The sequence below is a fragment of the Callorhinus ursinus genome, unplaced genomic scaffold (assembly GCF_003265705.2).
Source record: "Callorhinus ursinus isolate GAN/ISIS: 27379988/994484 unplaced genomic scaffold, GSC_fseal_2.0 scaffold79, whole genome shotgun sequence".
Classification (NCBI taxonomy): domain Eukaryota; kingdom Metazoa; phylum Chordata; class Mammalia; order Carnivora; family Otariidae; genus Callorhinus; species Callorhinus ursinus.
The window spans coordinates 4,749,567-4,763,938 of NW_027397141.1; the positions used below are offsets into that span (position 1 = coordinate 4,749,567).

At 43.8% G+C, this 14,372-nt stretch overlaps 1 protein-coding gene across 14 annotated transcripts in view; it reads left to right on the forward strand.

Annotated features, from left to right (window-relative positions):
• UPF3A (UPF3A regulator of nonsense mediated mRNA decay) overlaps window positions 1-14,372 on the forward strand; it is a 61,963-nt gene that overhangs the window by 846 nt on the left and 46,745 nt on the right. For 9 of the 14 annotated variants that reach the window (XM_073887432.1, XM_073887437.1, XM_025874543.2 and 6 more), the window contains exons 2-8: window positions 69-175; window positions 1,342-1,448; window positions 5,138-5,236; window positions 5,358-5,468; window positions 6,979-7,014; window positions 8,685-8,740; window positions 8,831-8,989. In XM_073887432.1, the coding sequence (XP_073743533.1) occupies window positions 69-175; window positions 1,342-1,448; window positions 5,138-5,236; window positions 5,358-5,468; window positions 6,979-7,014; window positions 8,685-8,740; window positions 8,831-8,989 (675 nt within the window). Of the gene's footprint in view, window positions 1-68; window positions 176-1,341; window positions 1,449-5,137; window positions 5,237-5,357; window positions 5,469-6,978; window positions 7,015-8,337; window positions 8,459-8,684; window positions 8,741-8,830; window positions 8,990-14,372 lie in introns of those variants that run through there. The other 5 variants (XR_012376664.1, XM_073887433.1, XM_073887434.1 and 2 more) reach the window with 5 other exon arrangements.

Here is a 14,372-nt window from a genome sequence, read left to right on the forward strand (position 1 = left end):
GCGCTCCCTGAGCCTGAACACGGGCGGCGTTCGAGGGGCACGCCAAGCCCCGTGCGTCCTCTCCTCAGGTGGTGATCCGGCGGCTACCTCCCAGCCTCACCAAGGAGCAGCTGGAGGAGCAGCTGCACCCGCTGCCCGCGCACGACTACTTCGAGTTCTTCGCCGCCGACCTCAGGTGAGGAGCTGGGAGGCCTTGCGCTCGTGGGAGGTGGCTGTAGGCGGCGGAGGCTGTCTGCGTCTTTCCCCGCGCGGAGCCGGAAATCGGCGCGCCGCTGACTCGGACGTGGCCGTGAAATGTGCCGGTACTGGCGGCGCGTCCTCGGGGGAGACAGCCCGCGCAGGAGGGACCGGGTCCAGCCCTCGGGAAGCCTGTGCTCGCGCCCGCCGACCGCCTCTTGCCCCGGGCCCCTCCACACCGCGGCGCGGAGCGTCTTCTCGTAGGGCGAGGAGGGAGCCGACCTTGGGTTAGACCTTCCCCGGGCACAGTCCGGCTGCACTTTGGGAGTCTCCCTGCGTTTCTGCTGCGCTCCATCACCGCTCTTACCCCTTCTGCCCTCAGGGTCGTGAGTGTGTCTGTGGGAGCCGTGTAAGCCCTCCTTCCGAGTAAAGACCGCTTGAGTAAAAGCTCTCAGTCTGTTCCCAGAAGAATACGATGGGTTAAAAATAGGTGAATTTCAAATGACTGAAGTTTAAGAAAGCTGGTGCAGTTGAAGGACAGGCCCTGGACTCAGAGGGAGCCCGTTGGAGTCCCAGTCCCACTTTCTGACTAGCGGCACCCTTTGCACTTCCGGAATTTCCCGGAGCCTGTGTTCTCCTGCGTGAAGCGGGGCTGGAAGTGCCTGCCCTCTGAGGAAGTTGGTAGTCTGTGGTAGCGGAGAAGGGCTTAGTTCTCCTGTGGTCCCCAGACCATGTGCTACAGTTAGTATCCCTTAGAATACGGAAAGCTGTTCTCTACGTCGGTGAAGGGTCTTTTGTGCGGTATGATGTTTTCATTTATGAGTCATGACTAGATTTTATGGGTCATGATGTGTGATAAGGAATGACCTTTGAATAACCTTGCCTTTGGTTTTCAACTTTGGAAGACAGCATTATAACCCTGGTTCTGTGTAGTAGAGAGGCTGACCTGAAGTGTCTTTCCAAAGTTATTAAAAAGATCTTGGGTAATGTGTTGTTTATTTTGGGGTTTTTTTTGCTAAAGAATGCCCAGATTGTTGTAATTAGCTGAGAGGTGTTCTTTGGCACATGGGGTTTCAGTTTGTTGTATCTAGAAAAGAAAAAAGGCAAGATTGAAGAAGTCTTGCATTTTTTACTAACCATTTTCACTGTTCTCTCTTATTTCAGTCTTTACCCTCATCTTTACTCAAGAGCATACATTAATTTTAGAAATCCTGATGACATCCTTCTCTTTAGAGATCGTTTTGATGGCTATATCTTCATTGACAGTAAAGGTTGGATCATTGGCTTTTTAAATTCTTTATTTTAATTTCAAAGTATGTTAATTAAGTTTTGCTGGAACGTTTGTGAATTATAATTAAGTTCTCAGATACCAATCTAAAATAATTTCATACATTTCAGTTGTGTTACTGTGGTTGTGTGCTTATATTGAAAATTAAAATTATACATAAACCAAAGAATTCCATCAATTCTTTATATCAGTGACAACCTATTTGTATATTATTGGAGTGAAATATTTCATATAAATGAGTTTTCTGATAATTGAACTTCCCTTTCTTATGTACCAAAACCAAATCACTTTACTTTTGTGCAATAGAAATTTTCTAAAATATATTATTCACTTATATCTATGTCTTTTTAAACAGTGTACTCTTTATATTTTGGCTCAGGTCATGATCTCAGCATCGGCTCCTTCTTCACTGATTGGGGAGTCTGCTTAAGATTCCCTCTCTCTCCCTCTGCCCTTTTTCCCCTCACTAAAATAAGTACATAAGTCTTTTTTTTTTTTTAAGATTTTATTTGACAGAGAAAGAACACGAGCAGGGGAAGTGGCAGGCAGAGGGAGAGGGAGAAGCAGGCTCCCCACTGAGCAGAGAGCCCGATGCAGAGCTCGATCCCAGGACCCTGGGACCATGACCTGAGCTGAAGGCAGAGGCTTAACCGACTGAGCCACCCAGCACCCCTAAAATAAGTGAATACATCTTGAAAAAAATTTAAAAAATAAGAATGTTAAACAGAGTAGTCTTCATAATTATACCATTTCTGGACAGTGTCATGGGGGAGGGGATTATAATAATGAACATAAGTTTCTGACTCTGTTGAACAGCATTGCCTGCTGAGACAGGGACATTTACCTCTACTCTAAATCGTTCCAATTCTCTGTACTTTCTGGATCTTGCCTTTGTCCTCCCTCCCGTCGGACTGTCAGCTGTTCTGTCCACTGCGGTCAAGCTGGTACAACTGTAAGAGCATATTCTCTGTATACCCCTCACCAACCAACCTCCTCCCACTCCACTCCACCCCACTCCACTGCTGATAAGTGTTTTCTTCTTTACCGAGAGCCAACAAAATATCCTTAAAGAGTGACTAGGCTGAGGCCAAGAGATTCTTTCCTGTGAGGAAAAGCAAATGTAATCTTGAACTATTTTTAACATTTTATTTTTTTGAGAGAGAGCACACATGCGTGAGGGGAGGAGCAGAAGGGGAGGGAGAGGGACAAGCAGACTCAGTGCTTGAGCGCAGAGGCCAGCGCCTCAATCCCGCGACCCTGAGATCATGACCTGAGCCCAAACCAGGAGTCAGGTGCTTCAGATGCTCAACTGACTGAGCCACCCAGGCGTCCCTCATCTTAGTCTTTTCTAAGCATACAGTTCAGTAGTATTAAGTGCATTCACACTGTTGTGCACCCCATCTCCAGAACTCTTTTCATCTTACAAAACTAAAACTCTGGACTCTTTATTTTTTTTTTATTTTTTTAAAGATTTTATTTATTTATTTGACAGAGAGAGACAGCGAGAGAGGGAACACAGCAGGGGGAGCGGGAGAGGGAGAAGCAGGCTTCCCCGCGGAGCAGGTAGCCCAATGCGGGCCTCGATCCCAGGACCCTGGGATCATGACCTGAGCTGAAGGCAGACGCTTAACGACTGAGCCACCCAGGCGCCCCAACTCTGGACTCTTTAAATAACTCACCACTTCTCCCTGACCCCTAGCTCCTGGCAGTCACCTTTTTTTTGTTTCTATGAATTTACTAGTCTAGATACCTCATATAAGTGGAATCATACAGTATTTCCCTTTTTGTGATTGGCTTATTTCACCTTGCATGGTGTCCTCAATGTTCACCCATGCTGTAGCGTGTCTCAGAATTTCCTTTTTAAGATTGAGTAATATGCTACTGTGTGTATATACCACCTTTTGTTTATCCATTTACAAAGATTGCTATTGTGAATAGTGCTGGTCTGAACATGGGTATAGAAGTATCTCTTTGAGACTCTGCTTTCAGTTTTTTTGGGTATAACCATAGCAGAATTGTTAGATCATGTAGTAATTATATTTTTAATGAGGAACTGCCATACTGTTTTCCGTAGAGGCTACTTCATTTTGTATCCCCACCACCTGGGCTTGAGGCCTCCCAATTTCTCCATATCCTCCCAACACTTGTCGTTTTCTGTTTCTTTGATAGCAGACATCCTAATGGGTATGAGGTAGTATTTCACTGTGATTTTGACTTATATTTCCCTAATGCTTAGTGGTGTTAAGCATCTTTGTGTGCTTGTTGGTCATTTGTGTGTCGTCTTTGGAGGAATGCTCATGTTTAAATTGAGTTGTTTCTTGTTAAGTTGTGTATACACACACACACACACACACACACACATATTATGGATCTTAACCCCTCATCAGATACACACACACACACACACACACACACACACACACATTATGGATCTTAACCCCTCATCAGATGTATGATTTTTTCCCACTCCATGGGTAGCCTTTATATTCTGTTGATTGTATTCTGTGACATTCAGGTGTTTTTAATGCGATGTGGTCCAGTTTTTCTGTTTTTATTTAAGTTGCCTGTACTTTTGGTGTCACATCTAAGAAATCATTGCCAAATCCAATGTCAAGCTTTTCCTCCATGTTATCTGCCAGAGTTTTATAGTTTTAGGTCTCATGTTTAGGTGTTTGATCCATTTTGAGTCAACTTTTGTCTGTGGTATCTGATTAATAAGAGTCTAGCTTCATTCTTTTTCATGTGGATATCCAGTATTTCCAGCAGTTTTTTTTTTTTTTGAGGTTCTATTTATTTGAGAGAGAGAGCATGAGCAATGTGAAGGGCAGAGGGAGAAGCAGATGCCCCACTGAGCAGGGAGCCTGATGCGGGGCTTGATCCCTGGATTCTGGGATCATGACCTGAGCTGAAGGTCGACACTTAAATAGTAAATAGTGAACGTTTCTCAGTATGTTCCTGCCCCCCACTCCCACCCCCCCCAACCCCGCACATAACGACCAAATCAGTTTCTCGTGGCTTTTGTTCTAAACTTTTCTGTTTGAGGCCAACCATGTGCATGCCCTCTGAGGCCCCTCTTTTAGCCAAGTGTCTCTTCTAAGCATACTAATTCCCTTGAACTCATATACAGATTAATCATTGAAACAACCTTTTGAAATTTAAAAAAAAATGACTAAGGAACCTGTTTAAAGGTATTCCATGATAAACTCTTCAGTGGGGGAGGGAAGGGTTTGTTGACATTTTAAGGTGTGCATCTTGATGAATTTTGAGTGCATTCAGTTATGTAGCCACTACTGCAACATGAGAAAGCATTTTCTTTAATAAGTGCTCATCCTTTGTTCATATCTGGAGTTTGATATGCTAAGTTTGCAGGTGCTTGAAAATAATAGTTTAAACGTTAATGTTGTTATGGTCAGTCTTTAAGAAACCTAGATCATGGTGCACCTCAGTCGGTTAAGCATCTCACTCTTGATTTTGGTTCAGGTCATGATCTCAGGGTCATGGGATTGATCCCCGCTCAGGCTCTGCTGGGTATGGAGCTTGCTTAAGACTCTCTGTCCCTCTCCCTCTGCCCCTGCCCCCGCAAAGAAAAAGAAAAGAAAGCTAAATCATTATTTGCCAAAATGAATATAGTGGAATTTTAGAATGGTTTTTGCAATTTGTTTTCTGTTAAAGGCCTAGAATATCCTGCAGTGGTAGAGTTTGCCCCATTCCAGAAGATAGCCAAAAAGAAACTAAAGAAAAAAGATGCCAAAACTGGAAGCATTGAAGATGGTGAGTCCCTTTATAAAGGCTGGATTATGAAACTGCCAAATTAAATACACCGATCAAATATAATTCCTCTCCCATATGTGGGGAGGAGCATGTTTTTCTTTTTTTCTATTTTAATTTACAGATCCAGAATATAAGAAGTTTTTGGAAACTTACTGTGTGGAGGAAGAGAAACCTAATGCCAATCCCGAAACTCTTCTGGGAGACATAGAGGCAAAGACAAGAGAACTTATTGGTCTGTTTGCTCATTTCTTCTCTTTATTTGATTGAGATATGTATTTGTTTCTTTTTTACGATTATTTAAAAATTCACACTTGTGACAGGCTTAGCAGGGATATAGAGTGTTTTCCATTTGTAACAAAAATATGGCAACCTAGGAAAATATTTCTGAGGGAGAGCACCAGAGCTTTTGGTTACAGTTATTTGTTCACAGTAGCTGATTTAATGTGTAGCTCAAAGGATTTTTTAATCACTAAATATTTATAAAGATGTGCTTAGCGTGCATGTGCTCATTTTTGGTCTGCACACGTTGAGTGGGTACCGACTCAGCCTAGTTGTGTGGTGTGAACATGAATGGGACACATGAGGCCTCTGCTGTCATGTATCTGTCCTGCTCGTGGGGAAGACTGTAGTAAACACCTGCAACAATAATCAGGCTTTAAGCCAGGGCTTGTCTATGTGATCAGTGCCACAGTATGATGAAACAGTCCTGGGAGGGCAAGGCCCTCTGAGAGCAGATGTGCTAAGACATGGAAGAAGAAGGGACTAGATAAGAGCTGGAAGCTGAGCTGTGGGCCTCTAGGAACAGGATGTATGCCTGTGTGGTTGGTACATGGTGGGCCCGGGGCAGAGTGGCTAGAGAGGCAGGTGGGTAAGAGGTTTGGAGTTTGTTCGAGAGACAGCTGGAGACTGCTGAGGGTGTGATGTGGCCTGATTAGTTTTCCTCATCACTCCATGCACATTGCTGCATACACGATGGATTGCTAGCTGGCAGAGTCTGCATATGCTCTGGCAGATTGGGTGTGGGAAGAAAGGAAACAGAAAGAATCCAGGCCTCCAGGAGTTTGACTCGAACAGATCAATGAGTGGAGGCACCATCACTGATACGGGGCAGACTGGGGAAGATTACTGGAAGTGAATTGAGATCCACTGTAGAGCATGTTAAATTTAAGAAGAGCTAAAAAAGGAAGCAAACTAGAAATTATTTGTAGGACTCACCCCCCGCCCCTTCCCTCTTTGCCATAAATGCTCTTGTACAGGATAGCCACAGAAAAGGACCAGGGTCTTCCACTTGCGGGCAGTTTTGAGATAGTCCTTGGTGGCCAGACACACACCATCCAGCTGGCTCCAGCCTCCTCCCACACCAGAGGGACATCCTCTCCCATCCCAGCCCCTTGCCCGGTACCTGGTGCACAGTAGGTGCATTGTAGTGTTTTACGGAATGAGTGTGATTCACAATCTACTAGCCCAGGATGAGGCTGTGGAGCTTTGTTTCTGTGATCCAGTTTCTGCCCATCGAAGTTTGGATCTTAATCCGGCAATTCAAGGCAAGTTGCCTTTTTCTTTTCTTAGATTTTGGCCTTTAGTGGATTCTGTGATCTAGTCTGGGCAATGAGGGTTAAATGGAAATATTAATTCCCTCTATAAAGTTGCAGGTTAGTGCAGTGGCGTAGCAGGGTCTGTAGAGCAGACAGACCTGGGCTCAGCTTCCACCCCTGAGACTTAGCATCCCTGTTTCCTCCCAGGTGGTTGTGACAGTGTCCAGGATGCAGCAGCTGTCTGTAAGTGGTAACAGGCTGTTGGTTAAATTCGTGTTACATTACATGGCCATGTCCCTTCTATTTAACAAATGATACACTTTTATGGTTTGTAAAGCACTTTCTTTTTTTTTTTTTTTTTAAGATTTTATTTATTTGACAGAGCAGAAGCAGAGGGAGAGAGAGGGAGAAGCAGACTCCCTGCGGAGCAAGGAGCCCGATGTGGGACTCGATCCCAGGACCCTGGGATCATGACCCGGGCCGAAGGCGGCCACTTAACCAACTGAGCCACCCAGGCATCCCTGTAAAGCACTTTCTAATACAGGGTCTCATTTACCTTTCACATTGATCCTTTGGGGTAACAAGGCAGGTATTTTGTTGGAGAAGAGAGAAGGTGGGTGGGGTCTTGTCAGTTCCTCCACCCACCCAGGGAGGTCTTGATCCTGCTCTTTGCTCACTAGTCCAAAACTCCCATGGTGCAGAGCAAGACTCCTCCCTAATTTGAGGCAACTGCGTGTTACAGAGGGCATCAGCTGTGCTCATCCTGAGCCAGAGTTCATGATTAACATAGAAGCCACCCAGGGAGGGAATGGGCTCTTCTTGGCCTCTGCACCTGTGAGGAAATGAGCACATTTGCCCAGCCCTAAATCGGGCTGAGCTTTCCCGGCAGAAGCCATTTGACACATTATGTCGGGGTCTTTAGGAGTCCTTAATTCCAAGTTAAGAATCCCTGCCAGGGGCTCTCTTATAAAATTCCTGATCCTCAGAATTCGGGAAATGTCATGGCCAGTCTTCAGGTGCGTCCAGGGATTCTTCCTTCCCCCCATTTAATCTTAGGTCTTGAAAGAGCTGTGGAATAGATCCACACCATCTTCCACTTTTCCCCCTGCATCGTCAGCCACTGGCATGGGGAATACATATTTCTTAGAACCAGTCCCCCTGAGAGGCTGCCTTGAGGCCCGCCATATTTGGGCACCAAATTCCAAGTCAGATCAAACACGTCTGGGGCATGAAAGCTGAGGATCAAGTTTAAGTTTCCAGAGAGTTTCATTCCTGGGTGGTTAGTGCTGCTTAGATGAAGTGCCCTGTGGGGTCACTGTCTAAACTTTTACATGTGGTTATTCTGATTTGTGGAGTGTATATGATAAGAAATTACAAGAATCTACATTGTTTAACATCATTGTCTAGAGAGCAGAAAAGGAAGAAATTCCCAGAATATGTGTTGAATCAAAGTGAATCTGTAACCGTGTTATGTAATGTTTTAAAATATCTGCAAAAATGGGAAGATAATCATAACGTTCGGGAAGTCTAATGCGTTGTACTCACTTTTCTTTTTTGCTTTTATAGCATCTTTGTAATATGAAGACTTCCTTGAGAATCAGGAATTCGTTGCCTATTTGTAGAGTTGTCAGTGCCTCCAAATTACTTGACTTTATAGTGATGGAATAGGAACTCCCCCAAATACAATGTATGCTCATCTAAATTTTGTGTATTTATTTATTTATAAGATTTTATTTTTAAGTAATCTCTACACCCAACATGGGGCTTGCATTTACAACCCAAGATCAAGAGTTGCATGCTCTTCCGACTGAGCCAGCCAAATTATTTAAGATTAAATTGGAAACAAGTATTTAAAATGAAGGAAAGAAATTTATTTTAGAGTTAAATACTACATTACAATTTTTGTGTTTTAGCTAGAAGAACCACACCTCTTTTGGAATATATTAGAAATAGAAAATTAGAGAAGCAGGTAGGTTTGCCCTTTTACCGGATGAGTACCCTTCCTGTCCCTGCCATGTCCACACAGATAATTTATACACATGCTTTTCCATGTCTCTAGAGAATTCGAGAGGAGAAGCGAGAAGAGCGAAGGAGGAGGGAGCTGGAGAAGAGGCGTTTACGGGAAGAAGAAAAGAGAAAGAAGAGAGAAGAGGAGAGGTGTAAAAGGAAAGAGGCAGACAGACAGAAGAGAGCTGCTGAGAGAGAAGTAAGGATTAAGGTAATTTTGAGGAGACAGTTCATTTCTTTTTTCCAAAGCTAGTTCTGCTACAGTCGTGCCTTTTAGGTACTTAGCTCTTCCAACTTGTAAGGACATTTTTAGTTAGCCTACTCTTTTGTTATTATGGTTCCGTTTCTCTGCAGTACAGCAGTGGTTCTCAAACTGTGTTCCCTGATCCCTGGGGGTTCCTTGGGCACACTGTGGGGGAGGGGGCCCAGCCTCCTGGGTGTGATGGCAGCACTTCACCCAGAGGAACCCCACACTACTTGTCACAGATTGGGCTTCCGCTTACATTTTCCTTTAGAGAAAAGACTCCCTGACTAAAACGTACACATTTGGAAACCAGTGGCTCGGTGTATACCGGCCTTTCTAGATGAAGGCTCACTCCTGGAACTGGGTTTTACCTTTTTTTTTTTTTTTTACAGTAGCAGCAGTGGTTTCTAAATCTCTTGCCCAATTTCTCCTTTGACTGATGTGTTCATTTAGAAGGGCGGGTTAATGCACAGAAGGAGTTCTCCCCCATGTAAAATAGGGTGCTCCAGTGTGAGTCAGTCCTTCCTTGTTAGTATCTGCTCGGATGGCCTTATCAAACCTAGATTTCAACCTCATATGTATCTTCCCTCATTCCACAAAGGCTTTGAAGTGCTTTTAGAGATTAAGTGAAATTGTATCATAAGAAGAAAGAAAAAAAAGATCAGGATTTGGAGGAAGATAGAGTAGAAAGGGAGAGGATGGGGAAGAGGTCAGAGTCTCCATAATTGAGCCACATAGATTAGTTTTTTATATATTTTTTAATTTAAATTGAATTAATTAACATATAGTAAATTATTAGTTTCAGAGGTAGAGTTCAGTGATTCATCAGTCTACGTTAACACCCAGTGCTCATTGCATCACGGGCCCTCCTTCATGCCCATCCCCCAGCCACCCCATCCCCCCACCCCCCTGGCCTCCAGCAGTCGTCAGTTTGTTTCCTGTGGTTAAGAGTCTCTTATGGTTTGTCTCCCTCTCTGATTTCGTCTTATTTTATTTTTCCCTCCCTTCCCCTATGATCCTCTGTTTTGTTTCTTAAATTCCACATATCAGTGAGATCATACAGTAATTGCCTTTCTCTGATTGACTTATTTCGCTTAGCATAATACCCTCTAGTTCCATCCACGCTGTTGCAGGTGGCAAGATTGCGTTCTTTTTGATGGCTGTGTAATATTCTGTTGTGTATACATACCACATCTTTATCGATCATAGGTTAGTTTCTGATATGCTTGATCAGAAACATAGTTTCATTATCCATGAGGAGAAAACATTGCATTTCTTCAAGGGAGGCAAAGCTTTTTCTAGGCCTTTGCTTCTAAATCAGTTTCTCCTTATAGGTGGTCACATGGGACTCACTAGCTGGAGGGAACAATTTATTAACAAAATTCCTATGAAAACACAGTACTGTGTGTATCCATCAGGCCTGGCTGGGTTTGCCCAGTAACAGATAGCCTCACACCTCACCAGTTCACATAATTGGAGTCTTTTGTTGATATTCCATGGCCATTGTGTGCTGCTCACCATTGCCATCCAGAGACCTATTGATAGAGGCTCCACCTTGGCATTTGCTTCCACATTCCTTATAATGGGGAGGGGAATGTGTGATACAGAAGATTGCATGCTGGTTCTTAAACCACATGGAAGAGACACAGCCCTTCTGCCCACATTGCATTGGCCAGAGCAAGCCACATGGTGGCACCTAATCTCAGATGGGGGTCATATTCAAGAAGTGCCAGGAAGAGAACCAGAAATGTCTCTCTTTAAGTTTAAAGACATTGTTGAAAACCTTATCTTGATAAAAGGTATGGGACAGGTCACATTCCTTGAGCACATTTGCTGTGAAGACAAATCTAGATGTTCAAGATGAATAGGGAACTGATTGTCCCACAGAAAGTATCTTGTAATCTGATGATGAGATTGAGGAACCCAACCAAGACTATCAAAGATGGTCCGTCCCCTATCAGCAAGGACATGGCAAAACCAGGGTATTCTTCGGGGAAGTAACTGAGGGCATGTTTTCCGTGGACGTGGTTTAGTGAACACACAACTGTCCCAAGAAAATTGTAGCAGATTGACTTCCTGTAACAAAGCTGACATCTCCAACGGCATAAATTAACAGCCCTCGAAAGGTAACTGATAATGAAACCTTAATATTGTAGGGAAACCTTAAACACAAATTGTGGTAGAAATTCAGCTGTCATCGCTGGGTTCAGAGTAGGTGTTTGCATTTAATGCAAATTTTATGGTCACAGATGGAAATATTGCCTAATCTTCTCATTGACCTTTCTAAACACATAATAGCTAACTAACTTACTGCTTAATCTTTACATTCTCAAAAGCACTTTTTTCAGTAGCTTGAGAGTTTTTCAGGAATAATGTTTGAAACTTATAGCTTACAATTTCAGTTATAATTTTAAGTAAGACTTAAAGTATTTGGAGTATAGCATTTCACTTTTACATTTTAAATTATGAAATTCGAGTCCAAAATAAACCAAAGAAATAAAAACAAAATTAAGTCAGTAAAAATAAACGTATGCTCTTTCATATAGAAAAGAAGAAGTCAAAACATGAAGAGAAAGGGTATTCTTTTTTTTTTTTTTTTTTAAAGATTTTATTTGAGAGAGAGAATGGGAGACAGAGAGAATGAGAAGCAGTCTCCCTGCTGAGCAGGGAACCCGATGCGGAACTCTATCCCGGGACTCCAGGATCATGACCTGAGCCGAAGGCAGTCACTTAACCAACTGAGCCACCCAGGCGCCCCGAGAAAGGGTATTCTTATCCAAGTCTGGTAACACAGGATCTTGGTTGCAGAGTAGACCCCAGTGACATGAGTAATCGGCAGCCTGTGCCTTTACGAGTGTCTCGTGTCCTGACCTGAGGACACACACCCCAGCCCAAGGTTTGCCCTAAGTGAGCATTTGGCCTCATTTTAGGGATGTCTGATTTACAAGTCATTTGGAGGGGTGCCTGGGCGGCTCAGTTGCTAAGCGTCTGCCTTCAGCTCAGGTCATGGTCCTGGGGTCCTGGGATCGAGCCCCACATCGAGCTCCCTGCTCTGGGGGAAGCCTGCTTCTCCCTCTCCCGCTCCCCCTGCTTGTGTTCCCTCTCTCGCTGTGTCTCTCTCTGTCAAATAAATAAAATCTTTTAAAAAAAATCATTTGGAGAAATAAAAATTTTTTTAAAGAGTTTTTTTGGTTTGTCTTTTTTTAAGATTTTATCCATTTATTTGACAGAGATAGCGAGAGCAGGAACACAGCAGGGGGAGTGGGTGAGGGAGAAGCAGGCTTCCCGCTGAGCAGGGAGCCCGATGCGGGTCTCGATCCCAGGACCCCGGGATCACGACCTGAGCCGAAGGCAGACACCCAACGACTGAGCCACCCAGGTGCCCCAAATTAAAATTTTTTTAACCTGGAAAAATCAGTGAAGAAATGCTAAAAGAGTTGTGTTAATACCATAAAAATACAGATGCAGAGAGAGATCCTCATGGCTATTTTTTTTTTTTTAAAGATTTTATTTATTTATTTGACAGAGACACGGCGAGAGAGGGAACACCAGCAGGGGGAGTGGGAGAGGGGAAGCAGGCTTCCCGCTGAGCAGGGAGCCCGATGTGGGGCTCGATCCCAGGACCCCGGGATCATGACCTGCCTGAGCCAAAGGCAGACTCTTAATGACTGAGCCACCCGGGTGCCCCCTCATGGCTATTTTTAACAATAAAAACTATGATATAAGAGCAACCCAGCTGTTTTTATTTTCCTCTGAGGACTCTGAAACTAGGTAATGAGCTTAAGTTGCAGTAGGAAGTTAGGAAAATTCCTGAATATACAAATTGTAGGCAGTAGATTACATTCTTAACAAAGTTGTGTGATCTTTTTAACAAAGCTTATTAAAAACATGTTGGCTGGTACCTGCTTCTGCCACCTCCTGTGCCTGGCTCCTCCCCCCTCCCTCCCTTTCACCTGCTTCCCCCCTTCCCCCTCCCTCCCTCTTCTGTCCCCACTCCCTGTCGCCTCCTCCCTTTGCCAGTCTGATTTCACCCTAGGCCTCTGCTTGCTTCCTTCCACAGGGAGCTTTCTCCCATGACTTATGTCTTCTCATAAGTGTTTCCTCATCATGTTTTACCTCCACAGAGAGACCCTCCCTGAACCCCTTGAGAAGCCATCACTTCTTACCCCACATCTCTGTCTGTCCGTTTTTTCTGTTTTAGTAGGTGTTTAGCATTTCATGACACCTAAATTTATCTGGTTCACTTTCTCTATTTTGTCACTGCTTACTCCCCTCCCCCCCCCCGCCCCCGTGGCCACCGTCATCTCAGCTAGAATGTCCTGTGAATGCCTTCATTGTGGGCACTTGTCTCTCATTCACAACTGTATTCCTAGCACCTGACACAGAGTCTTTTTCCCCGGGTTCCTGGCACATAGCTCCTAAAATCCTTGCAGGCTGTGGAGTGATAAGAGTGTCTTCTATATACCAGTGAGGTGACAGGTGGCTGAGGCCATGGGTAGCTTCAGGCATCTGAAGTGGGGACAGTTTTGTGCAATCTGACATTAATTCCAGCTAGCTAGTGTCAAAACCGAATGGATTTGTAGGACACCCAGTCTGTGCTGGAGGGTTGGAGAAGTGGTGTTGAAAAGGACACCACACATTTGGTTTCAGAAGTATTGCAAGTAAAAACAGTTCAGAGGTGCACAAAATTATTTCTTGGTTGGATGGGTGGACACACAAACTATTATACTCCCCTGTGGTTTACTTTTATTACCAGCATATATTACCTTTTTAATTAAAAAATATGTTGGGACACCTGGGTGGCTCAGTCGGTTGAGTGTCTGTCTTTGGCTCAGGTCATGTTCCCGGGGTCCTGGAACGAGCCCCAAAGTACCTGCTCCTTGCTCACCGGGGAGCCTGCTTCTCCCTCTGCCTCTGCCTGCCACCCCCCCTCCTTGTATGTGTGCTCTCTGTCAAATAAATAAATAACATCTTAAAACATAAACGTCCATAGATATCTGAAAGGAATTGTTTAAATTCACAGACCCCACAGGCAGAATAAGAGTATGTAAGGTAACATAGTGCACACCTGTGATGAGAAGCAACTTTTCATACTCAATTTTATATTTTATCTGTTTCATTCTTAAATTAACTCATATAGTTGAAATTTATCTGTGTATAATTTTGCTATAGTACAATTTAAAATTTTTTTAAATTGGCTCACTTTTATAAGTTAGAAAAAAATTCTCAGAAGTATACCTTCTACTTTTGTTTTGTAAACTGACTTACCTGTGGCACTTGAATTTCAAAGAGTAAACTATACAGAGAAGAGGGGGCGGCAGATGTGAAGGCCCAGATTTGAAGACAGCAA